General features: G+C 41.3%; 3 protein-coding genes across 4 annotated transcripts; all 3 read right to left on the reverse strand.

Annotated features, from left to right (window-relative positions):
* Window positions 1–649: 649 nt before the first annotated feature.
* Window positions 650–8,262, reverse strand: serbp1b (SERPINE1 mRNA binding protein 1b; the record flags this gene model as incomplete). 2 transcript variants are annotated; one of them, XM_079228400.1, is made up of 9 exons in its annotated part: window positions 650–950; window positions 2,706–2,966; window positions 3,269–3,334; window positions 3,997–4,174; window positions 5,101–5,175; window positions 5,599–5,670; window positions 6,082–6,228; window positions 7,015–7,204; window positions 8,007–8,262. In XM_079228400.1, 9 exons carry the CDS (start codon window positions 8,260–8,262, stop codon window positions 891–893), a joined length of 1,305 nt encoding a protein of 434 aa, XP_079084526.1. In that variant the 3' UTR covers window positions 650–890. The 2 variants fall into 2 exon arrangements, with proteins under 2 accessions (XP_079084526.1, XP_079084525.1); XM_079228399.1 differs by having other exon boundaries at window positions 2,706–2,969.
* Window positions 8,263–9,910: 1,648 nt separating this feature from the next.
* On the reverse strand, window positions 9,911–13,970 carry LOC306734279 (3-keto-steroid reductase/17-beta-hydroxysteroid dehydrogenase 7-like; the record flags this gene model as incomplete). Its single annotated transcript, XM_079215634.1, has 9 exons — window positions 9,911–10,660; window positions 10,863–10,961; window positions 11,041–11,097; window positions 11,196–11,300; window positions 11,991–12,185; window positions 12,604–12,718; window positions 12,867–12,959; window positions 13,074–13,277; window positions 13,936–13,970. 9 exons carry the CDS (start codon window positions 13,968–13,970, stop codon window positions 10,580–10,582), a joined length of 984 nt encoding a protein of 327 aa, XP_079071760.1. The 3' UTR covers window positions 9,911–10,579.
* Window positions 13,971–14,992: 1,022 nt separating this feature from the next.
* On the reverse strand, window positions 14,993–22,678 carry ddr2b (discoidin domain receptor tyrosine kinase 2b). Its single transcript, XM_079231788.1, has 15 exons — window positions 22,584–22,678; window positions 21,998–22,235; window positions 21,078–21,225; window positions 20,778–20,880; window positions 20,369–20,552; window positions 19,682–19,922; window positions 19,455–19,520; window positions 18,811–18,947; window positions 17,931–18,141; window positions 17,618–17,841; window positions 17,216–17,343; window positions 16,894–17,112; window positions 16,389–16,623; window positions 15,836–15,985; window positions 14,993–15,640 (listed from the first exon to the last, which is right to left on the reverse strand). The coding sequence occupies exons 1-15, from the start codon at window positions 22,661–22,663 to the stop codon at window positions 15,506–15,508; spliced, it is 2,499 nt and encodes an 832-aa protein (XP_079087914.1). The 5' UTR covers window positions 22,664–22,678; the 3' UTR covers window positions 14,993–15,505.
* Between the last annotated feature and the right edge of the window lie 1,093 nt (window positions 22,679–23,771).

Raw genomic sequence — 23,771 nt, forward strand, 5'->3', positions numbered from 1 at the left:
AAAATACATTATTTGCGTAGTGGTCCTGGAGTAAAAGTAGCATAGTCTGTATGCCCTACGAGGACCAGCCTAAAGATATACACATTGGGCCTTGGGACAGCCTGAAAACACAGGTAGCACATCTGGATCAGGGGATACAAAGCATCACTAACCACTGGTCCACCAAATAAAAGGCAAGCTATCAAAAAAAAATGGAAGAGGCAGTTACTTTCACTGCACAACAAGCAGAAAAATACCAAGCTTTAGTAGGAAGTCCCTTTGCCTGCTTACCCATCCTGCATTTCTGCCTCGCAAAGGGATGGGTAGTCAAGATCAGAGTAATTACATTTTGAAGTGCATGTTTAGCCATACTTCAGATATCTAGTACACATATCCTATGTAGTGTAGTGCTACTACATCAGTGTGTATCACTGGGAGGGAAAACTCCAGTAGAAAGTATTTTCTAAGATGAGCGCATAATACTGAGCTGAAGTCATGAGGAAAAAAAGCACAACAGCTTCAAGGGAAGAGAGACACACACACTTCAACCTAATTGCAGAAATGCAGTAATTCAAGCAGCACAAAGAAAATGATCAATGAAGTATGCATAATCTCTGAAAAAAAAAAAAAAAAAAGGTATGAAAACATCCTTGCTTTCATGTTCCTAAATACAAAACTTCAGTGTAACAAGAGGTCCTTTTCTCGCCTTTTTTTTGTCTTTTGTTCTCCTTTAAAACAGGTAAAATATTAGTCCTCTGGTGGTGTGAGTGGTATGGAATGAGTCTTTTTTTGTCATTTAAAATCTTTTTTTTTCTCTGTTTTCTTATATATTTGAAGATGTAAGCATGCAAGCCTCGTAGAGGAGGGGCCCGGAAGGGCTGATCGGTGGGCTGGTGGTGGAAAATGAGCCTTTAGGCCAGGGCTGGAAAGGCCTCAGGATCATCCACGTTGGGGACTGACACTCCACTAGCCTGGAGGAACGGACACACAAAAACCAGGACAAAGTAAGAGCGCTATAAATCAGTATTTTTATATTAATGGATCGCAATACTACTTGTATACGAGAGGTGTCGCTCATCGTGACAATCGGTAAATGTATAGTTCCTAAATTAAGTGTTTTAGCAAAAACAGTATATTGACATCATGGTATATCTGTTGAACATGTCACAGACTTATAAATAGTTGATTTCAAGATAAAAGCCATACAGCGTATTCCTGTGAACAGGGCTTTTATTCTGAAATATTTGCAGTGACTTTCATGGCTCCATAAATACAAAATGTGGTGTGGTTTATCATTTACAAATGAGCACATGCTTCATAACTTGTTTTAGGTCTACAATAGTATAAATCACATTCATAAGGAATTGAAAGAAAACACTCTGGCCGTTACTAAAGGCAAACGCTGCAGAAAGAAGGGCCAGCAGCTGCGATGCTTTGGGTCACTTTATCGCTCTTGTTGCATATATATCAGTAAAAAATCCTTCTTTAAGTTAGCAAAAGTAAAAATATACTCATTATGTAGAATGCATAAATAATATATTTTCGGTAGGTCAATATCATTGGTTTTGAATCATTGATTAATGTGTTGGCTGGAACTTTTTACTTTATATAAAATAAGATAATCCTTTATTAATCCTGCAGTGGGGACATTTACAGGATTACAGCAGCAAAAGAGGTAAAGTGCACTCAAGAGACATAGTAAAAACATTAAAAAAAACAAGTGATACAGTAAAGAATCTACAATAACTGAATATTATAAATACAGGCAGAATAAATATAACAATTTTTCACAGTGTATTTATATTGCACAGGTTGACGTGATAAAAGTGATTGAAGTGTTTTTTGTGGTCTACTGGGAGCTCAGCTGGTTGTGCAATCTGACAGCAGCAGGAATATACTTAATAATTAGGCTATATACTACTTAATAACACATTGTTTATTTGTTGATTTATATTTTGTATTAATAATCTGAATCAGCAAAGTAACCTAACTAGTTACTAATCTTGACAAATAAATGTAGAGAAGTAAAAAAGTACTATATTTACCTCTTAGCTGCAGTGGGGTAAAAAGTTACATAAATTGGAAATACTCAAAGTGCAACAAATTGATGCATTTTACTTTAGAAAAGGTACACGTGGTGTTTCCTCATAATCTCTCATAATAATGTAAACACAAAAAACAGTCTGAGATTAGTACAAATACTTGACTCAGTAAATATCCGATTTAAGTAAAACTGAAACAGTAAGTGCATTGAATGACAAAAGTAGTCTGCAACCATAAAATCGCATAACTTTACTGGTTTCAGCTTCCTAAATGTGAATTTCTGCTTGTTTTCTTAGTTTTCTCTTGTACGTTGAATTTATTTGGATTTTGGACTGTTGGTCAAACAAAACAAGAATTTTGAATATTCTTCAGAAAATTGTGAGGGGCATTGTTCACTACTATGTTATTGACCACACACTCGACTGATTAAATGATAAAATAGCTGTCACATTGATTGAGAATGTAAATAATTGTGAGGCAATTGTGAATGAATTTGATGTCAGCTTTTGGTAACTGACAGTTCATCATGGAGCATATGGCCATGTTATTTCAGGGCCTTAGTGGTTCCACAGCCGGTTTTTCAAGTCAGTGGTTTTGCAGCCTGTTCCTAGTCAGGGAAGTAAATCCTTTGTGAGAGACGCTAAATCTTTGTTGTTGAAAGTAACAACAGCATTTATTGTTACCTTTTCAGGCCGTCCTCCCCCGCGAGCTGTCCTGGTGCCTCCGCCTCCGCTACCGGCACCGGCACCAGCACCTCCGCCGCTGCCTCCACCTCCGCCACTGCCGCCGCCGCCGCCGCCGCCGCGGCCTCCCCTGCCTCCGCGAGCTCCCCCACGCCCGCGTCCGGGGCGGCCCAGGTCTCCAAAGTTGATCTCCAGCTGAGATGTGATGTCGTTGGCTGGTTTGCGGAAGTGGTGGTCACTGGACTCATCCGGGGTGCCCGGCTGCTGAAAACAGACCATGAAAGTATGTTAGGCATCAACTTTGCTCTGTACTGGTTTCTTCTGAAACCAGTAATGAACTAAATGAACATGTGTTGCTTAGCTGCATAGCACCAACACTCTTTAGATTCTTCATTTCCTCTGTAGTCACCCAAAATAAAAAATGAACAAACCAAATTCAATATATCATTATATCACAAATATTTGAAGGTGTATTTAACCACTCACCATTTTCTAACAGGTGGGATTTATTAAGACTTAACACTGATTGTTTTCATGGACTGTAGTGTGAGAGCGGCAGGCACCTTGTTGAACACGGGGGTTGGCTCTGCTTCCGTCTCTGCGGCGTCGATCACAGCACCAACAGGCCTCTGACAGTCAAAGACAACAGAGGGGTTTTCATCTAAATCATCTCAGAAGAGCTGGCGAGACCAACGACAATTTATAAACAAAACCAAAGTCACCATACTTAGGTGTAGTAATGTTCTTTGGAAACTCCTCAATCTGCAGAGCAGGGTAGTCAGCTTTGTAATAATGTTTAAAAAGTCTTTGGGACATGCATGGATGGAGAACAGCATCCAGACTAGTCAGTCAAGTTTCTGTGACACAAAAGCTACTAACCGAGTTAGCGGTCTCAAAATACACAATTAAAAAAACAATGATTAAATTGACATAAAAGCAAACTATAACTATTGGATATTGTTGTGGTTTTAGACATTTTAACAATTAACAGAGGTATAGGTAATTAGGTAATTGATTAACACTAATCAATAACATTGTTGCAGCCTTAATCAAACCAGTGGTTAAGATTCTCCGTTTGCTAAATCTATATTTTCTCTTGTCTTTTTGCTCTGTCGTAGAAAATATAAATATACACAAATTAATTATTTGTCAAATTTAAAGAGCATTTGACTGGTTACAATGTTACACAACCTTTAATGCCAATAGGACGTTTGAGATCACGGTGACTTTGCGTGATGGAGTTCTGTGTGGGTGTAAACAGCTCCATGATATTATAAATCACCATACTTACATCTTCACTCTTGGACTTGTGCAGCACGTATCCTTTCTTCCACTGGCTGTCAGCGCCCTCGTTGGGCTTACGGATGTTGAACTCCACCTTGGTGCGCTCCTTGTCCTGCATGGCCTTCCACTCGTCCAGGGTCATCTCTTTGGGGCCTTCATTTTTAACTTCTTCAACCTCGTTCTCCCTGGAAAGCCAGCGGCAACAATGTAGGCCCTTAAACCTCAAACTGCCAATCCTCTTAGCTCTGTATGTGCCCTCTAATCCGGAGGCCAAAAGGTCAGAGACAATGCTTATCCTATTTGCGCTAAAACTTTTTGTGATGAAAATGCACATGCAGAGATATCGTTTGTGACGCAGCACAACTGGCAGAATGCAAAGGAAACGGCCAGTGTGATGAAATAACTATGAGTATAACTAATAGTTTCAAACTAGGGATCGGACGATAATTCGCTGCAATGTTCAGCATTTTTAAGATTATTGGATAAATTTGATTCCCGATAAAAATGTAAAAGTGCGCCACTCTGGCTCTGATGGAGCTGCCTGTCTACGTCTGTAGTCACCACCCTGGTCTCACTCAATGTCCCAGCACCATCTGATTGGTTTCACGTCACGAGTAACATCTATTTAACGCCTATCAGCACCACTGAGGGATAGTGGGCCTCTGACGGTCGAGGTTGCTCCCGTGTGTCAAACATAAAACAGATCTTACTTAAGGTGCAATAAACATCACAATCCAATATGCTGAAGTTTACAAAAACACCCAGAATTTCCACTGGCAATGTAACAGTCACAGCTACTAAATGGTAGTTATTAGATGTTCAATTCTGTAAGTGTCCTGTTCATACGAGTCAGCCTTCGATCTGTTTTTCAGAAGAGACTCCAGTCTGCAGGGTAGGTGCACTTAAATGATAAACCAGAAATTGTCAAGCTTCATGATCAAAGATTATAATTTTTTTTTCCCTTGATTACGGCCTTGAAAAAAAACAAACATTGTTCGATCCTTACTTCAAACTACTTCATGTATAGGGGATGTTAAACAGAAGACAACTATTAGCTGAACATCCTAATATCACCTACAACTTGAACCTCATACAGGAAATGGATACTCACTTGTTCTCAGAGCCGGCAGGTGCATTTTCCTCTCCCTCAGGAGTCGTTTCTGGAGCAGCAGTCTGTTCAGCCTCACTGGGAACAAAGACACACAGCCACCTTGTCAATATGAATATATATCGCCTAGCTCATGAATTCACATATACATTGCATGTGCTACATTCATTCTATCTAATGTTATTACACACTCGAATGATAAACAGCTAAACTTACGGTAAACATTTAAAAATAAACAGCATTTTTCTCTTAACCCCCAAAACACGATACGTACCAAACACTATTCTATAAAATGTTCCTTTAAAACTAGTGTACTTTTCTTTCTTCTTTTTAAAAACTTTTAGTTTATTATTATTATAGTGCACTTTTGAAAAAAAAAAAATAGCCACTTTCTATAGACCACACGTAGTCAACAAAGTCTGTAGTTTCAGCGGTGCATCATTATCCTGCAGACAGTAATGCTCAGATAAACAGGTCATGTGTCTGGTCTGGAAAACTCACCTCACTTCCTCCTTCACGTTGCCCCAGTTGTGTGATCCGCTGCCGCTGCGCTTTTCCTCACTTTTCTGACTGCTGGAGCAAACGCAAAGGAAAACACAAACAATGATATGTAGCCTAAAATAAAATACTCACAGCCCACAACGAACAGTGATTCTAAAAAAAACAAAGACAACCTTTGACCTCAAGTCTGTAGATTAACTGAGACGTCATTAAGAAACACTTTAAGATGCCATTAGTGTCGGACTGTTATTCAATGCAAGTACAACTGTGTACAGTATAACTGCCTTTCAACATTTTAGTTTGGTTAGACTTCAGTTTCAAATAAACATATATGTTAAAAGTGCCACCTGGTCCAGGAAACCTTTGGCAATCCAGACGGGGCCTCTTGATAATAAATACAGATTCAAGAACGGGATGCTTCTATATATACATATATATATATATTCTCTGCTCTGCTGAGGTCTCGGATGAAGACTGACTCACGATTTGTCATTGCCGCTGTGTCTGTCAAAGTCTCGTTTCCCACGGGAGTCAAAGCCTTCACCTCGGCCCATGCCTCGTCCTCTTCCACCTCCACCTCGCCCACCTCGTCCGCCACCACGCCCTCTCGGGGGCCGGTCTCCAGAAGGCCTGTAAGCAAAAAAAAAAAGAAAAAAGTGTACCGTAAATATGACCTCACCGTGATCAGCACTGAAGAGCAGATTTGCATGATTGTCACATGAGCTTGTAATGATGTCAGTAAAAAGTCACGACTGTTTGCTGTCCAATGACATCCGGACCGCAGAAAGTCTCTACATCTTCCGCCGCAAACTAAAGACTATCTTTTCCCGACTATATCTTGAATAGATAGATAGATAGATATATACTTTATTAATCCCCAAGGGGAAATTTCTTGTCATAGTAGTGCCGTACAACTTGAATATACAAATAAACACACAAGATAAAAGATAAAAATATATAAAGAAGCAACAGGGATGAAAGATATACACAAATAAAATAAAATAAAAATAAAGTAAAATATAAACATATATATATATCTCTCTAAATATACACAAAAGAATAGAATACAACTAACTGGAATAAAACATTTTTAAAAAGTAGCACTTTAGTAGCACATGGCATTTACTTACTACTTAGTACTTAGTACTTAGTACTTTGTAGTTTGGCGCTCTTGAAGAAATTGTACTTTTACAAGTTTGTACTCATGGATGAATGCACTTCTTATTGTAAGTCGCTTTGGATAAAAGCATCAGCTAATGTAATGTAAAAAGCCTAAAAAAACAAAAATGTATAATTGGCTGTGCGGTGTTAGCTAAGATTATATCAAACACGTGCATACACCACTGCATTGGTCCTGTGATCACACCTTATCAGCATGTTTCAATAGGCTCTTTGTCATTCACCCCAGCTACTCACTTGTCCGCAGAGAACTCTCCACCTCCCTCAGGCTTGTCCTCAGCCGGCTTCTCGAAGCGGCGCTCGCGAGGAGGTCTCCGGTCCGGCCTCTTGTCTCCAGGTCGCCCTTCACCCTGCCCACCATGCCCACCCTGATTCTGGGAACCAGGCTGGCCCTGCTGGTCTGGTCTCCGGCCCACTCGCCTGATACCTGACAACGACAGGACCATACAAATGGAGTCAAACCTCCGGAAGGCAGTAATTTGTATGAGAGAAATAACTCCTTGATGTAGTCTTTTGAGGCTGCTTCATAGTAAACTCTTGCCGTTTTAAACCATGTATGTGCAGGAACCATAGAGTGGAGGATATATGCAGGTATACCTGCCTCTTTTTCAGTCAGTTTACCCCCCCATCAGCCAAAAAGCCCCATAAATATGTAGGAGGGTACACCCACCTCCCTTCCTAACTACTCTACCGAGTGATACGCCCACCTCGTCAAGGACCACTGTCCCATACAGGGCAGACTGTCATTCAAAGTCTCTCTCTCTCCATTTTAGAGGACTAAGCTTTTAAAAAGAAAAAAAAAAAAAGTATTCACTGAAGGGAGTCCAACTCAAACAAAGAGCCGTGCGTCTCGTGCGCAGGTGAACATCTCTGCGCATTCGTTATGCAAAGCCTGCAGCCGCTGCGTAGCCAGTGCACGGAGCAGCATCCTCCAGCAGACAGTAGCACTACACCTTCCTGGAGGATGCTGGGGAAACGATGGCTGCGACGCAGGCTCTGCTCCGAACCCCTGCAGGTGGGCTATACACCTGAGCTGCTCCGCGTCCCTCCTCGGTGCAGACGTCTCCTCGCTCACCTCAGTCGGTCAGGTTGACCTCCCGCTGTGTTTCTCTCGGGTCAGCATCCGCTAACGTAGCGAACAGGAGATGCACATGACAGTTGATGCGAAATAAAGATAACAAATGAACCAGGCTTGCACATAAAGCAAGAGGGCAGGTGGATGCGTGTACCTTCTTTCTTCAGGGGGACTGGAGCCTGGGACTCCTCCTTCTTGTCCAGCAGCGGGTTCTTTCGGTCCTTCTGTGACTCCTTCTTCGGCTGCTTGGCGGCTTGAGCCGCGGTCTTGGCGGAGCCAGCGGCGGCTCCCTCCTTCTTCTTGTTTTCAGCCGCTTTCAGGATCTCGAACGGGTCGGACTCGTCGTCTAATAACTGGTCGAACCGGTTGGTTATGACGCAGCCGAAGCCTTCTTGCAGGTGTCCGGGCATGATGGCGCCCCTTCAGCGGGATTCACCTCCGATTCTACGAGGCTTGATGCGAACAAATCGCTGGATGCTGCCACAAGATGGCTGGGAGAGCTGCCCCTTCTCTTCCGGTGCGAGCACCATCCGGGACTCCGCGCAGCGCGCACCAATCTGAGCACAAGGTGTCTGCAATGTTTTTATTTACATTATGTAACTATTTGCTGTCATGTCCTCCGAGAATTAATCCGGGTTTTAATTTTCTGAGAGGAAATTACATGCAAGATGAGCTTCCAATAGTCTCCCATTAGGATGGACCAGTTATGCTTTGTAAAAAATGATGCTGCACAAAGCACAATAACGTAAGAACATACTAACCCATGGTTTGCCTGAAGAAGTGCATCTTATATTTTCTTAAATCATACAAATAGCTCTATTGTTCGTAGTGCCTGAGTAAGGTCACAATGGATGCTACACAAGTATTGCTCATAAAAACCCCAGTGACACATGTGCAACTACAACTCTTTGCTGATACTAGACAGGCATAAGATTAAGTGGGATTTGTCAGTTAATAAAAAGCATCAAATTCTGTGGTGAGGGCCAGCAGGGGTATGCTGAGTAACAGCTGGTGGTAACATGTCTGACAAGCTGCCCTCTGCACATGCAGCTCTCAGCGCACTGAAAACACTTTCACACACCGATACATTCAGGCACCTGTTCATGTAACTTGAAACTTTCAAGCCATGGGTGTAATTAATTTTAAATACAATAATAAAACCCCATGAGGGCCCAGGGCATGCAGGATGTTTATGACCCCCGGCTCATTTTCTCCTCAGCCCTTTACAGAACAGCACTGCACTCAAGGTCAAATGCTGAGGTGCAATGAAACCATTGCATAATAAATGCTATAATACTTCCCTGATAAAGGTTACGTTATTTAGTTGTATTTTTCTGAAATGACTTTCAAAGTACATTTTCTCTACTTTACCCTTATCTTTATCTCCATAATAAAGCAATAATAGATATTTTAATCCGAATAAAAAGAAGAAGAAAGAAGCAGGAGTCGAAGATATCTTGCAAATTAGTGTGACAGCTGTGCATGTCAGGAACAGCTAACGCTAAAGGAACTTGTTTATCCAGCAAGGTCTTTTACCACAGCAGTTCAATTTATAATTTCATTCCAAGGATATTAGTAAAACAAAGCCTGTGCATATAAGATTCTGAAGGGTTGTATCACACTATGCCATTTAAATCTGATTTATTCTGACACTTTGTTTGCTCCATTACAGACCTCAGCAGTAAGCGTCCCATTCTCTTCACCTAACTGCATCATAATTTATGCTTTGTGGTAAAGGAAACCACTGATGACAGCTGACGGCGGTGCTGGTGGTCGGTTGATGGCCTCAGTAAACCCCACCAGACACAAACCGCTAATTCAAGTTTGACGCCTGTTGTAGAAGAAACATGATACAGATATCAGGTGAAGATGCAGCAGGCGGTGGTTTCACATGACAACCAGAAAGAAACCGGTTAGACTCCTGCTGGTTATTGATCTACCCACAGTGGGAGGTCAGGGCATACTAAATTTGTGAATGACCAACCTTTAGAGAGATACAAAATATATTACTGGTATTTATGTATACAAATATGAAAAAGGCTCACAGTGTTGCAGGGATGCTTTATTTTTGGAGGCCAACCCCGGAAGTTAGCATTGCACTGGTTCCCTCGACAAAAAGCCAATCAGACTTTTCCATTGGATTTAAGATTATTGCAGGAAAAAAAACTTTGAGGCAAACAGGTTTATGATACTTGCATGTTTTGTTCAGCAAGATAATCGTCACAAATGAACACCACTTTTATGATTTTTGAAGCGTGAATGAAAACACCTGAAGCAAACCTTCTCATTAGCGAGAGTTTACACAACAAGATTGTGAAGGCATGATGATGTCTTGTAGTCTGATTTAGCCACTTGTTAGCAACCGTTGTTTTAAGACATTAAAAGCTTCAAAATTCATGAGAGGGATATTTACTGATGTATTTTATATCATAGAAAAATATGTTAAAATCTCTCCAGCTTGTGTTAACCAGAAACCTTATTTCTAACCAAAGACCCATTTAAAAAAAAAAATACTTTGAGTCGAGGGAAATACAATAGATAGAAAAGAAAAGAAACATAATGCAATGGTACAACTTGCAAGACTGAAAAGAATAATATCAGGATTGTTGTTCTTCATCATAAAGTGCAAATTGTCCATTTCCCAAAAGCAAAACTGTCCCTTGTATACGTCTCACATTTACTCTCTCACTAAAGTACTGTCCATTTGCATCCTTGTCAGCATTTTCCTCACTCTTTCTTTCTGACTATTTTCTCAAGTTCAATAAGTTTTGAATAGAGGTCCTCAGACATTCCTTCATCGATGTCCATCTGAAACAAGAACAAAAATGTTGGATTTGAATTTAAAGTAGATCACATTTTTCAGTTTAAAACCTTTCAAGGTTTCCTGCTGGGTATTCCATAAAACGCATCTCAACTGATCCTAATCACACTCATAAATATTTGAATCTGAGGTTCACATAGAAAACTTGAGCAGTATAATGTCTGTGGAGCAGGATCTCTGGTTACTCACCTGTCGAGGCTGAGTGTAGTTGGTTCCTAGTCCAGAAGTTAAACTGTGATACTTTGCTCTTGGATCAAGAGACTCAGGTTTTTGTACAAATAACCAGTGCTGTAAAAAGCCAGAGCAGGACTTCGTGTTTACGGTGCATTCATTGAGGAGATGCTAACAGAATGTGTCGACAACATACCAGCGCCTCTGCTCCGTTGTATGGCGTGAGCGTGAATGTGTTGGTGAAGATCCTAATCTGTTCAGCACAGAAAGAAACGTATCACAATAACAAGAGACTGTTCATACGCAACTCCAACAATCACCAGAGATGAGTAGAGTAAACACCTCACTCACCAGCCACATGACGGGCATGATGAGGGTCCAGAAGAAGGAGGGGAGAATACCATAGGTCAGATTAGTCATCACCAGTCCTGGACATATAACGGAGGAGAACAGCCCCTGTCACAAAGAGAAAAAAAACATTTATTTCACATAACACATGCATGTTTAAGTTCCTCCTAATTTACTGTTACTTTCTGATAAAAAAACATGCCATATAAGTGGTGTGAGTTGATTTTTTGGGGGGAGGATTGTTTTATGCCTGCAAGGAACAAGAAAACAAGGAGCTAAAAAATGTATTGCAGCCATGTCTGTGTTCTACACATCAAAAACATCAACTTCATACCGACTATATACTAAAGATGAAGCCCTGGCTTTTGAGGTCTCTTCACATTAAGAGGAATAAAGAAACAATGAGCGGGCTCTGTAAAAAACATGGTATAATATTTTTTTCCCTTTTTTCCTGCTGCTCAGCATCAGATGATCATTTATTGACAACAAATTGTCTCGTTTTTTATTTTGCCATTGCAAAATATTCTGATATTGCATAAACACAACAAGAAAATGCAGTGACAGGAAAATGTGGGCATTTTATGTGCATGACATACAAAGCTTTCTCTGTGCTTCCTCTGAACAAACCTTCATCCTCCTTTTGGCAAATCCTCCAAACACTCAGAGCAGGATAGAAGTAAACACTGCTAAATCTCACAAGGTCGTGGAAGAGCAAAGTCTTTAATTCTGGGATCTGGATGGATGTCAACAAGTAGTCACTCCTGGAACAATAATCTGCCGATTGTGTGACTGACAAACCTGGCTGTTCTTGTGTCTGTTGAGTGCCAGGCTGAGCATGTCTGATGCATACTTGGAAGAGCTGTAGGGCTCCATCCCATTTCTGTGCTGCATGTCCTCGATGCTGAAGGCAGAGCGGCGGGCGTTACTCGAGGAGGTCCACACGATCGTGGACGTGTGACCTGCCAGACACAGCAGAGACTCCAGCTCCCTGATCTAGAGCACAGAGACAAGGACATTAGGGACAAGACTTTTCTATCAATATAATTTGTCATGTCATTGATTTTATGCCAAAAACAGACATCTGAATTTTCTATAAAATATACTACACCGCAAGATGTTTTTCTTTCAAACAGTGAGAGCTGCTTTTATCCACATCATCCATCCCAACAGTTTTATTTTTAATGAATCGTTCTATATGCGGAGGCATATGCACAAACTAAATCCATCTGCAATACCATACTGTATGCATATACTACTACACAATGTTACAACATATAATGATGAGGATGACATATATATATATATATATATATATATATATATATATATATATATATATATATATATATATATATATATATATAATGCCAAATTGAAGAATGTGTTATCATCTTTTAGATTTCATGTGTACCAGGAGAAAATGACCAAAGAGGTTGGTGGCAAAAACCTCCTGCAGACCATCTGAGTTGAGCCGGTCCTGTTGGGTCAAGAGACCCTCTGCTGTCGCAAACATGTTGATGACGTTCCTGCAGTCAGGGGATACGTTATTGCACAACAACATGAACAATATACAGCTTGCACTAGTATACAGCCATCATGCTTTATTACACATTTGTGAAATAAAAATCAATCAATCAAAGTAAAGCCAGTCAGGAACTGGCTTAGGGGCTTTACCTGGAGAACAGACCCTTGAACAAAGCTTTAAAATCTACTTGTGGATTGGGCATGATTCCCGCATTTAGATACAGAAAGTCAATTCTGTTGTATCTGTGGAAAAACACAAATATGCATCAAAGATCAATCTCAATTCTATAATCATAGTTCAGGTAAGGACAGGTAGGACCCCCGCCTCATGCCATCAATATATATTGGTATCAGTACCTGGCCGTGATCTCCTGAGCAGCAGTGAGCACTGACTGCACAGAGCCCACGTCGAGATGCAATAAGTCTACATGTGCTTTGGAGTGCGAGGCCAGGAGAGCGGATCGGGCGGCCTCGGCCCGCTGCATGTTTCTGCAGGCCAGACACAGCCGAAGCTGGCTGTCCTCAGTCAGCAGCCTTTCACACAGGGCAAGACCAATGCCGCTGGGTAAAGTGAATGATGGCAGAAAACACAGGCATGAAAACAAACTTCTCTAAGGAACTATGTCATTACTCAAATGTACAGTAAATGTATATAATATCAACAGTAAACATAGAGGGTTTAGAGTAACACTTGGAGAAGACATAATAAAGGCAGATAAGAAACATTTGGTGTCCAGTTTTAAATTATTTTAATGCACTGAGATACATTTACAGAACTGTAAATGTCTTATTAGCCATGCACATCATTTTTATCGAAACATTTCAGGCAAGTGCATTCAAAGATAACTGAACTTGTCAACATTGTAAAATGATGTATAGTTGTGTATAGTCTATACACGTTTTATTTTTCTTCACTTTTAATATATTTTATATCAAATGTTTTTTACTTTTATAATATGCATTTATTCTTATGTATATGAGGCACATACAAGAACATTATAGATTACAGAAACTTCAACTAGTAAGCATTATTACAGTTTGGTATTACAGTTAATCTCTCATCAAGAGGTATTCACTCCCTCCGTGACGCTACAATGTTTCTGTCAAGTTAACACATATTAACTTCAGTGTTTATTAGCTCGTCAGAGGCGTCACTTTGTATAAAACGTGACAAAACGAGTGTATATTCATCATTATAACGCAGTTTAAAGTAACCCACCTGTTCGCGCCGGTTACAAGAACAACTTTCTCCATGTCTGACCGGAGCTAGCAGCGTCTGTAGGCGAAGACGGGACCAGAACAAAGTCTGAAACCAGTTATGAATATAACCGTGGCTCCATCGTCCGATTCCGCTGTGAAACATCAGCCTATGTGCACGAGCAGATACGTGGTGTGATTGAATGTCAACAAACAACTGGCCAATCAGCTCCCACTACGGAGAGCAAAGAGGCACAAAACGGAAGAAAGAAAAGGCGCAACGACTGAAAGCGCTGCTTCGGTTGCGAGCAAAGCTATGAGATGCTATGTTCATACTACGGCAGACTAAAGCATCAAAACGGTCACGTGTGGCCAACTACATGCTAGTCGTCGTTAATGTGTTGCTCAAGCGCTGGTAGAGTAGTTGTGTTAAACAATAGTTGTGGGAACCGTGTTTTTAGATGGAAGAACAGGGTGAACACGTGATTGGTTGAAGCCTCACCGCGTCATTGGAGCGCTGAGGAAAGTTGCGACCAGCTGTGCGTTGCAATGCCCAGACTACCATACTGTTTAGTATGCTGGGAAAAGAGTAATATGTAAAATGCAGTATGCCAAACATACCAGGTTGTCCTACTGCATCCGGTCCTATTTTGCAGTTTCAAGACAGCCTTTCTGTTCTGGCTATTCTGACCCACAATCCTCTGATCAGCAATATATGAACAAGGGGGGTTACACCATTTTTTTAATTTTGATGTTCATATGTTGCAGAACCTTTGTCAACATAATGGCACAGAGAATATGAGCAAGAGGGTCAACGTTGAACGTGCAGTGTTATGATGAAGTAGTGTGTCCTAATTGAATGCATACTTCATGCAACAGACAGTATGCACTTTGATTTGTGGCGCATCATATTTGTCACTTTTTCATTGACGATAACTTGTAGCCTGTTGCTGTCTCTCTCGTATTGTGAAATATTTTCAAACTACTTAAGTGCAATACTTGAGTAAATGTACATAGTTACTTTCCACCACTGTTAATAATTTTAGTCTATGAAGAAAACACACAGCAGTGAGCCATAATTGTCTTTATTTACAGGGATCCTTGGTTTGTTCTTTGCTACTATTCAACAATATACAGTTAATACATTTCTGCAAAAGGACATAAACATGTTCATTATAATCAAAAAATATAAACCAAATAAAAATCACACAACTGTATTGACATCCTATAATTAATGTGCAATATAATTAGGTGTATAAATGGAAAAGAAATACAAATATTCACAATTGTGTTTCAAATCCTATTACCATAGAACTCTATAAATAAACATAGCACAGAAGATAAGAAGAAATTAATAAATACACAGAAGTGTGAATAGTGCTAATTTGTACATCTACAATATAAGGCTCTGTTCAAGTATATACCTTCTCCTCATGTCTTGTTATTTACAGCACAATTGTGGCAAGCCAGTTTCAAACTAATAAAAAAAGTTAGATTTTGTTTTCCTGTCTCCTAATGTATACAAATTAGATCCAGATTGAAGGGAGCAAATGTCACGGTTTATGTCAGAGTGAAATCAACTGTTCCATTTACTACGCCAGGCTCTCCATCAGCTGAGTGTATATCTCCTGAAAGCTCGGCCTCTGCTTGGCGTTCCTCCTCCAGCAGCTCAGCATGAGATCATTGTAGACTCTGGCAGGACAACATAGAGGCTTTGGCAGGTACACCTGGGAGCACGAGACAAAATATTAACATTAAAGTTTAAAAGGTCTATGAGTAGTATACGTGAGCATGGCACTATGAGATATAAATGCAGGGAAAATATGGGATACTTTGTATGAGTGTCACAAAAAAAACATAACTGAGTTCATAATGAGATTGTACTCTGGAGGATTGTCAGCCTAAATATGTATGATGCTCACCTGCTTGCCCTGGTCTCTGAAGAACTCGCCTGTGTTTTCAATGACCTGCTCGTCAGAGAGTTGGGAGTAGGGCTGCTTCTTACACAGAGTCAGAATCTCCCACAGAGTCACACCGAAGGCCCACACGTCACTGGCCATGGTGAACTTCCCCTGAGAGAACAGACAACTTAAATCCAAATACAACCTTGTAAAGACTTCATGTGTATGCTGGTTGATGACAGCTGCAAAATTATTAGCAAACTGTAAATAAAGTATATTATCAGATAAGCATTGGGATTGGGTCAGATCCAACTCCCAATTTCTAACCAGAGTTCCAGCTCTTACTCTGGGAGAAGATCCAGGGTCCCGTAGAGCATGCAGCACCATTATAAACACGTCTATTTAGATCCTAAATACTAACAGGTAATGTAGGATGTTGGCCATGGGGTTGTGCAACATGTCCCCATCGTCAGAAGGTGTGTATGTGCAAACTGTTATATGGAAACTGTGTTGTAATATGTTTTTATCGACTGTGTAACTGTTCCAAATGTGTCCAGCTCCACACAGCGCTCACTAGTAGGATGCTCTCCCAGGACATCCAGCGAATGGGCAGGATGGCCCGGCCCTGGATCCTGTAGTAGTCCCCTCTGTACAGGTTCCGACTCATGCCGAAATCAGCGATCTTTATGGTGTAGTTCTTACCCACCAGGCAGTTGCGGGTCGCCAGATCACGGTGGACAAAGTTAAGAGAGGACAAGTACTTCATACCAGATGAAATCTGCACAGCCGTGCCAATTAGTTTACTGTAGCTGAAGACCAGAAGAGACCACAAAGAAAGAGAAAACCAGTCAGAAGTACAATCCAGACCTTTTCATTGTCATTCTGCTTTGGTCCAAGTTTACTTCCTGTCAGCTACTGCATTAACAAACACAGCAACAGGAAATACAAAAGGGACCCACACAGTTTGTTTAGGTTGTCAAGTTTAAAAAGGTCGATAGTGTATTTATATATAGGGCTATTTAGTTGGCTCTAGTAATCCAAGATAATCATAACAATTTAATGTCAACATATGAGCCTACCTGACCATACTCTCCCCCTCTGTCTCCCCCGGGTCCACCCTGTCTTCATCAGCGGCCTCTTTCAGTCTGAGATTGCAGAGGAACTGGTTCAGGTCTCCATTTTCCATATACTCAGTGATCATACACAGTGGGTCTGTGTCCACACACACGGCCAGCAGACGGACAATGTTGGGGTCCCTCAGGCGAGACATGATTCGGATCTCCTTCAGGAAGTCATTCCTTCAACACAGCAGGGACAAACTATTGTAATTTACTGCTTGATTGACGGCAGACCTTTGTATTGTACAGCTTTGTCTTTTTTTTTTGCACAAACTGCTTTTACCTTGCATTCTTGTTGGCATCTTCCCGCAGTGTTTTCACAGCAACCAGCAGCGGTGAGTCCCTCTTTCCCTCTGTGGACAAATCCTCATCCAAAAAGTCCTGCATGCCCTCTGCCTCACACAAGTGCACCTGTTTTGAAAAGCACTTTGTTAGTCCATCATATACTTGGCACCACAAACCAACTGTTTAAGTAAGTGTGGCCTATTTGTCAGCATGCCCTGTATAGCCATTGCATTTCACACTAATGCTTTTACCACACAACAATAACTATCTAAAAATGAAAGCAATAAAGAAGACATCAAGATAATTTTGGTGAGGAAGGAGAGAGCAGCTTGATGAATCTAATATATTTAAAATACCAAATCGATGCCAACAAACATTGGAGCTACAAAAGAGAATATACTTCTCCAAACTGGCCCTCTCCCAGCTTCTCCTTAAAGGTGAGCTTGTCTCTGGGGAACTCTCTCATGGATGAATCGGTGCCAGCAAAGAGATTCATGTTGACAGCTGTGATGGAGTAGGTGCTGCTGTCTGAAGACTCCTGGAGGCTGATGATGTCTGCCTCCGCGTAGTGAGGGGCGCCGTCTGAAACACTGGTTGCAAGGGCTCTACAGGAGGTGCTCGGCCCTGATGTGGTAGACAAACAATTACACAGCAGCCGCTATATATGCGACCGAAATAATAGTATTTATTGAATTATGTTTTTACCATCTTACCAAGGTGTTCGGTGGACTGAGCAAACTCGGGTAGTTTCCGAATAAGGCGGGAAGGCTCCTGGTAGTCGGAGCAGAGAGGGAAGATTCTCTCATAGGTGGAGTTGGAGGTGGAGCCACTCTCGCTAGACAGAGAGGAGTGGTTGGAGGAGAGGGCCTGGGTCTGGACCGCAAGACGAGCTGTGAGTTCATCATCCAGCAGGCGACGAGATGCCTGTGGAAGTAAGTAGGCCAGAGTGGAGGTGTGTTATTTGTCGTTTAGGTCACATAATCTGCGAAAAAATGTTTTATTCATGCAACGTTTCAACCTAAAAGGTCTTCATCAGGGAAACTCCCTGGTGAACATGAAGCAGGCTATTTATATGCAGACAAAAATATAGCTGTCTGAGATGGAGCAGGATGTGAGAGGAGCCTGGCTATTGATATGGGATTGAGTTCAGGTTCGAGCCCTTTGCACGACCTGCAGCAGAACTCTAGGCTCTCTACTGGCCACAGTTGGTCTGAGATTAAAAGTGAGTCTCCTTGCTCTTAATACATTTATGGTTGCAGTGCTTTGATGCTTGTATTATTATGTTAAGTGAGAATGATACACATTGTGTTGATAGTTGACAGGTATCAAACTTAGAGTATGATGATAATTCATGGCACATATTATCTGTTTAGATAAAACCAGCATCAGATGTGCAAGCCTCACTTGCATTCCCACCTATCCATAATACAACACAATAGAAGTAGACTGGCATCTCATTGTATACCTGACCATAGTGTTCATCACATTACCTTGTAATCATCGCCCTCATACAGCCCTGTCCCCTGAATATTCTAAAACCTTGTTCGATCTCATACAAACGGATTAAATAAATCAAAAATGCTCTCTCCTCACCTTCTCAAGCATCTTTTGCCAGACTTGCCTCCAGAGGATGATGACTATTATAGTCAATAGGATGGCAATGATAGCCACCAAGCAGCCAATCAGAATCCTGGTATTGCTGTCATCCATTTTATGAGTAGGATCCTCTCCTAACAAAAGCAGATGAGAATTGAGACTTCATTAAATCCACCACAGCTCAAATTGACATGACAATAAATCCCATAACAATCATATTTCCATTGCATAATAAAGTAAGAAATGTCATTTATTTCAATAATTGGTAATTTCTGATGCTATCAGCAGAGGGCACTGTGTAACCAGAAAACATTTTAGTTAAACCGTCTTTGAAACTGAGCAATTGCCTTCACTAATGAAGCACTATACATTATAGTAAGCTATATGACACCATTCCAAGCTTAATGACGGAAAATCATAAATAAATGATATTGTAAGTATAAATAGGTTTTTGATTATATTTGTGGTTGACTGGAGTTAATACTTGGCCCGTGTTTTGTTTACCACCACATTGCTTCCATGCAGCCGTATATCAAACCAGCCTGCACACGCTCTCACCAGCATTTTTCTCCACTGCCTGATTAGCAAATTCAATAAAATTACAACCACAAAAAACAATCAGATAGGGTTTAGTTATTGACCTGGCAGTGTGTTTGTGGGGTGTCCATGTTTGCGAGGACTCAGAGAAGTGTTGTACACGGCTGAGCCTGTGTGAGAAAGAAAAACACAAAGCTAAAGGATATAAGTTCAGGCAGGAGAGAGCTTTGGTGCAGTAGCTCTCGTCAACAGTTACATTTAATGGTGGACAAAAGCCCCAAAAAACGGGATACATATTCAAATCAAAGTTCCACTCCAGATCCCATCTTACCTGACTGGAAAGCAACTTCACTGAACAACAGCCAAAGGTCACTGAAGTGGAAACGGCATTTGATGGCGCTGGCTGTGCGGTCGCCGAGGGACACGGTGATGAAACGGGCGCCTTGGCTCACGCGGTCAACAGTGGGCCTGAAGGTCACGGGGTCAGCCTCCCAGTCTGATCCTGACCGGAAGTAACAGGTGGCCTGTCTGAACATCCTCACCCCGCGGCTAAACATGTTATTACAGTGAACCTGGAGAGGTGGAATGTGTAGCAAGCATGATCAAAGTACTGAAAACTGTGTCTCGCAAATTCTCGCAAAGTTATCTTGTTAATATCTACAGGGGCATTTTGTTCTCTACCTATGACATTGATGACTAAACGGGAGCAAAAGTGTTCCAAACAGTCAGAATGGAGGGGGAAGATGCTGCAGGAGCAGGTGTAGAGATGACTAATCTCTGCTGAAAAAAACATTATCTCTGATCTCTGGCCACAGCACGTACCCATGACTAATTATACAGAGAATGTGATTTTTACACTGTGAGGCTACTTTGCATGATTTTATGCCTCCAATAAAATTTGCAGCGGCTATATGTCAGATGGGTGCTTGTCTGGCATGACGCGTCTGTTTAGTGTTGGCTCAGCAAAATTCCACTTTTTTACTATTTAGCTGATGAATGAAGTTCTCCGGCTTCTTACCTTCATGGAAGTGAAGTTTCGGATGTGGTCAAACTCAAAGATCATCTCCACGTAACCTTTGGGGAGGCTCTTGTTGTTCCAGCCCACGTAGTCGTACCCGGGCCACATGCCGTATATGTGGCTGTGGAGGAAATCATCCAGACCCCAAGTGCCATCTGTCAGCTGGCCGAGGCCCTTTGTCAGTCTAGTGCAGAGATGGATGGAAGAAACAAAGATAGAAAACACAAATATTTAAAATGCTATTCACTGAGCATTGCAGAGATGTTTTATTCCATAATTGCGATGTCAGCTAAAATGAAATCCCATCTTCAATCAGTTTGGACCAAATTACTGCGCCACTCACACAGGGAAAGCGAAAAAATTATAATATAAGAAACATAAGCCCTAATTGTGGCAGTAAATTCCAGACCTTTCAGCTGATGCTCCATCATACACAGAGTCGTTAAAGTAGACATCCAGGCCTCTGTAGATCATTTGATGCCCATCTGGAATGCTATAAGATATCAGGCCATCTACAGGGAGCAGGTCAAAGGTCAGAGGTTGTGATTGATTTACTCACTGCATGCTGATAGGATATAATAAACTGGTAAGTTACAAAAAATGTGTTCAAACTTTGGTAATTATAAAAAAGAAAAAGAAAGATTAACTATGTTGCTAGTGCAATTAGGTGAGGATGTTGCACTCTGTATAATGGGAAGCAATGACTAACCCAACCATTCACAGCCGTAGAGCTCCACTCTCATACACACGATCATGGAGTGGTCCGTCACAGGCATGAAGCGGACAAAACGAGCTATGATGGGAGGCTCCAGATCCTTCAGCACCACATCATATGCATTCCTGTTCCCCTCAATGACCTGGCAAAGGAGTGTGTATGACATACAAAAAGAAAGAATGTAACGTGTCAGCATATACGTTATTTTCAAATCTGGACAAATCTGTGAATCAATTGGTATCCTTTATCTCATGCTGCAGCTAGTTCTGCTGTGTCTTAATTTCCCATGAACTCTGCTACTGTCTGCTTCAAAGAAGATGTTATCTCTTTGTCCTCTCCCAACGGTGTTGGAGGAAGTATTCAGATCAGATTCTTTAATTTAGTGAAACTAGTAATAGTATGATATGTAATAGCAAAAGGACCTTAGTTGTAATAGTGAAATGTGTTATTTATTCGTATATACAGTCTATGGTTATTTTGTCATATTTCAGAAAAATTGACCATGTGATTGGTATAATCTATGCATTAATTGGTTTTCCTTTTTTGTTTTTGTATTGTAAGTATACATTTGCTGTGGTAGCTGGTCAAGCTAGGGTTAATTTGAATATTTTACATTTTAAATATTGTTGGGTAGTTTATAACCTTGGACAAAATGTAATGAGTTCATCATATGTCTTATACGTCAGATTTAAAGTAAAGCTGTTAAATAAATGTGGTAACGTCCTGTTTGAAAACTGTCATATATAGAAAGTGATAAGTCAACCCAGTCGCTAAGGCATCCCTGCTTCTGCCCCTCTATACACCTTCATCTGATGCCATTAAGATGTCCTGATAATGTGTTGACCTAAATGTAATTATACATGTGCGTCTGGAATGAGAAACAATGACAAATGGTCATATTGAGACACGCTCACCTGCCTTCCCTTCCTATCATGCCAGCCCACCCAGTTGCTGCCGTCGCGGCTGTACTTGATCCTGTATCGCTGGGCAAATTCATTACCCATACCGTCGGCATGGCGACCTTGGGTGCCCACCAGTGTGATGAAGTGCAGTGAACGCAGGTCCACCTGGAGATACTCTTTGAGGCCGTCTGGCTCTGACATGATGTCAGGACACCAGGCCCCGTCACCGTCGCCGTTGTCCAAGTCAAGTCTGAAGTGGTGGAAGAAAGAAGACGAGAGGAGCATGTCAATTTATAGGGAGAGATGAAAAGGGGAAATACATGTTGCATGATATGAATAGAGGAAGAAGACATTGTAAGGTGAGTTAATATAGTCACTATGCATAATTCATATTTGCATGAGAACATATTTAACTACTCAACATTGCTGCTGGACAACAGCTATTAAAACAGCACTATGATATATTGCTTGTATTGGAACTAACCCCATTGCATGTTGTCTGCTGCCATACTAACTAATGACTAATGGTTATAAATGTGTTACCCAAAGCAAATCAAATTCAGTTAAGATATCAGAAATAAATCATCATGCGACGTGCCTGCCAAATCTTGCAGCAGTTGACTCCGACCACTGACTGGAGGCAGAGATGTCCTCGTCCTGAATCTGTCCACCGGTCATACCAAGAGGATATCGACACAGCTCTACGAACACAAGAAGCATCCATGATACACATGCTGCTCACACTATGATTATGTTTGTGAGTCTGAGACCTGTATTCTTTCACACGCCATACGAGTTTTCATCATTTCTGTTTGCAGGATGTGAGGGGTTGAGTGTGGAGTGGTCAGGTCTAGTCCCTCCCCCCACAGTCACTTCCTGCTTCCCTGCAAGGCCTCTAAAGCCAAACAGAGGCATCACTGTGTCGGCACCAGTCTAAGCAAAATGAGTCGGGAGTGGTCCTCTGAGCGGCCTGCTCTTCATTTTTCATCCTTTTTCATAATCTTTCCAAGCCACGTGAGAGACATTTGGGGTTTTTAAAGCTCTGGCATCTGGCTTTATCTCTTATGTAATAAAGATAAGTTTGGCAGCAACAGATGCCACGTTATAGTGTTAATATGATGCAGTGACCAAATTGTACATCTGCTCACTGCATCTACCAGAGTGTCACTGTTTATTTTCAACATCTCTATGTGGTAATTAAGGCACGTCTGTGTTGCATTCACCTTCCCACACTGAATGCCTGACATGCACTTTGAGAGAGCAGCAGAACAAATAAGCCTTTTACTGTGAAAATATTCCAAATGGGAAACTCAAAATGAGCACATGTGTGAGTGAGAGAGCGTGTGTAGGTGTGTGCGTGTTACCTACACCTATGCCTACAATTTTTTTTCCACGAATGTCCTCTGCTTGTGAAAGGTCTGCCTGTTCTGAGGATATTTGCTGTCTGACCATTAAACCACACACACACACACACACACACACACACACACACACACACACACACACACACACACACACACACACACACACACACACACACACACACACACACACCACACACACACAGTACATTACATTATTGCATTCTAAGCCCACCCACCTAAAATTGCTTCCCTTCTCCATCTTGTCAACATGCCTCTCCCTCAGGAATATGAGGAGGTTATTTTGAACTTATGTATGACGCATTGACTGGCTCATACTTTATCAATATGTAAAAAAACAACAACACTTACATCAAATTAAACTCATATCATTAATTGCCTGACAACAGGCCCTACCAAAGTGT

The sequence above is a fragment of the Taurulus bubalis genome, assembly GCF_910589615.1.
Source record: "Taurulus bubalis genome assembly, chromosome: 1".
In the NCBI taxonomy this organism is placed as follows: Eukaryota; Metazoa; Chordata; class Actinopteri; order Perciformes; family Cottidae; genus Taurulus; species Taurulus bubalis.

Excerpts from the sequence above, each read along its gene's own strand:
- ddr2b (XM_079231788.1), bottom strand. The coding sequence starts at position 22,663 with ATGACCGGTGGACAGATTCAGGACGAGGACATCTCTGCCTCCAGTCAG. Across the intron at positions 19,923-20,368 it reads GAAACTTCACTTCCATGAAG|GTTCACTGTAATAACATGTT; the intron begins GTAAGAAGCCGG and ends CCACCTCTCCAG. Across the intron at positions 17,344-17,617 it reads GAGAGGGCCAGTTTGGAGAA|GTGCACTTGTGTGAGGCAGA; the intron begins GTATATTCTCTT and ends TTTTCAAAACAG.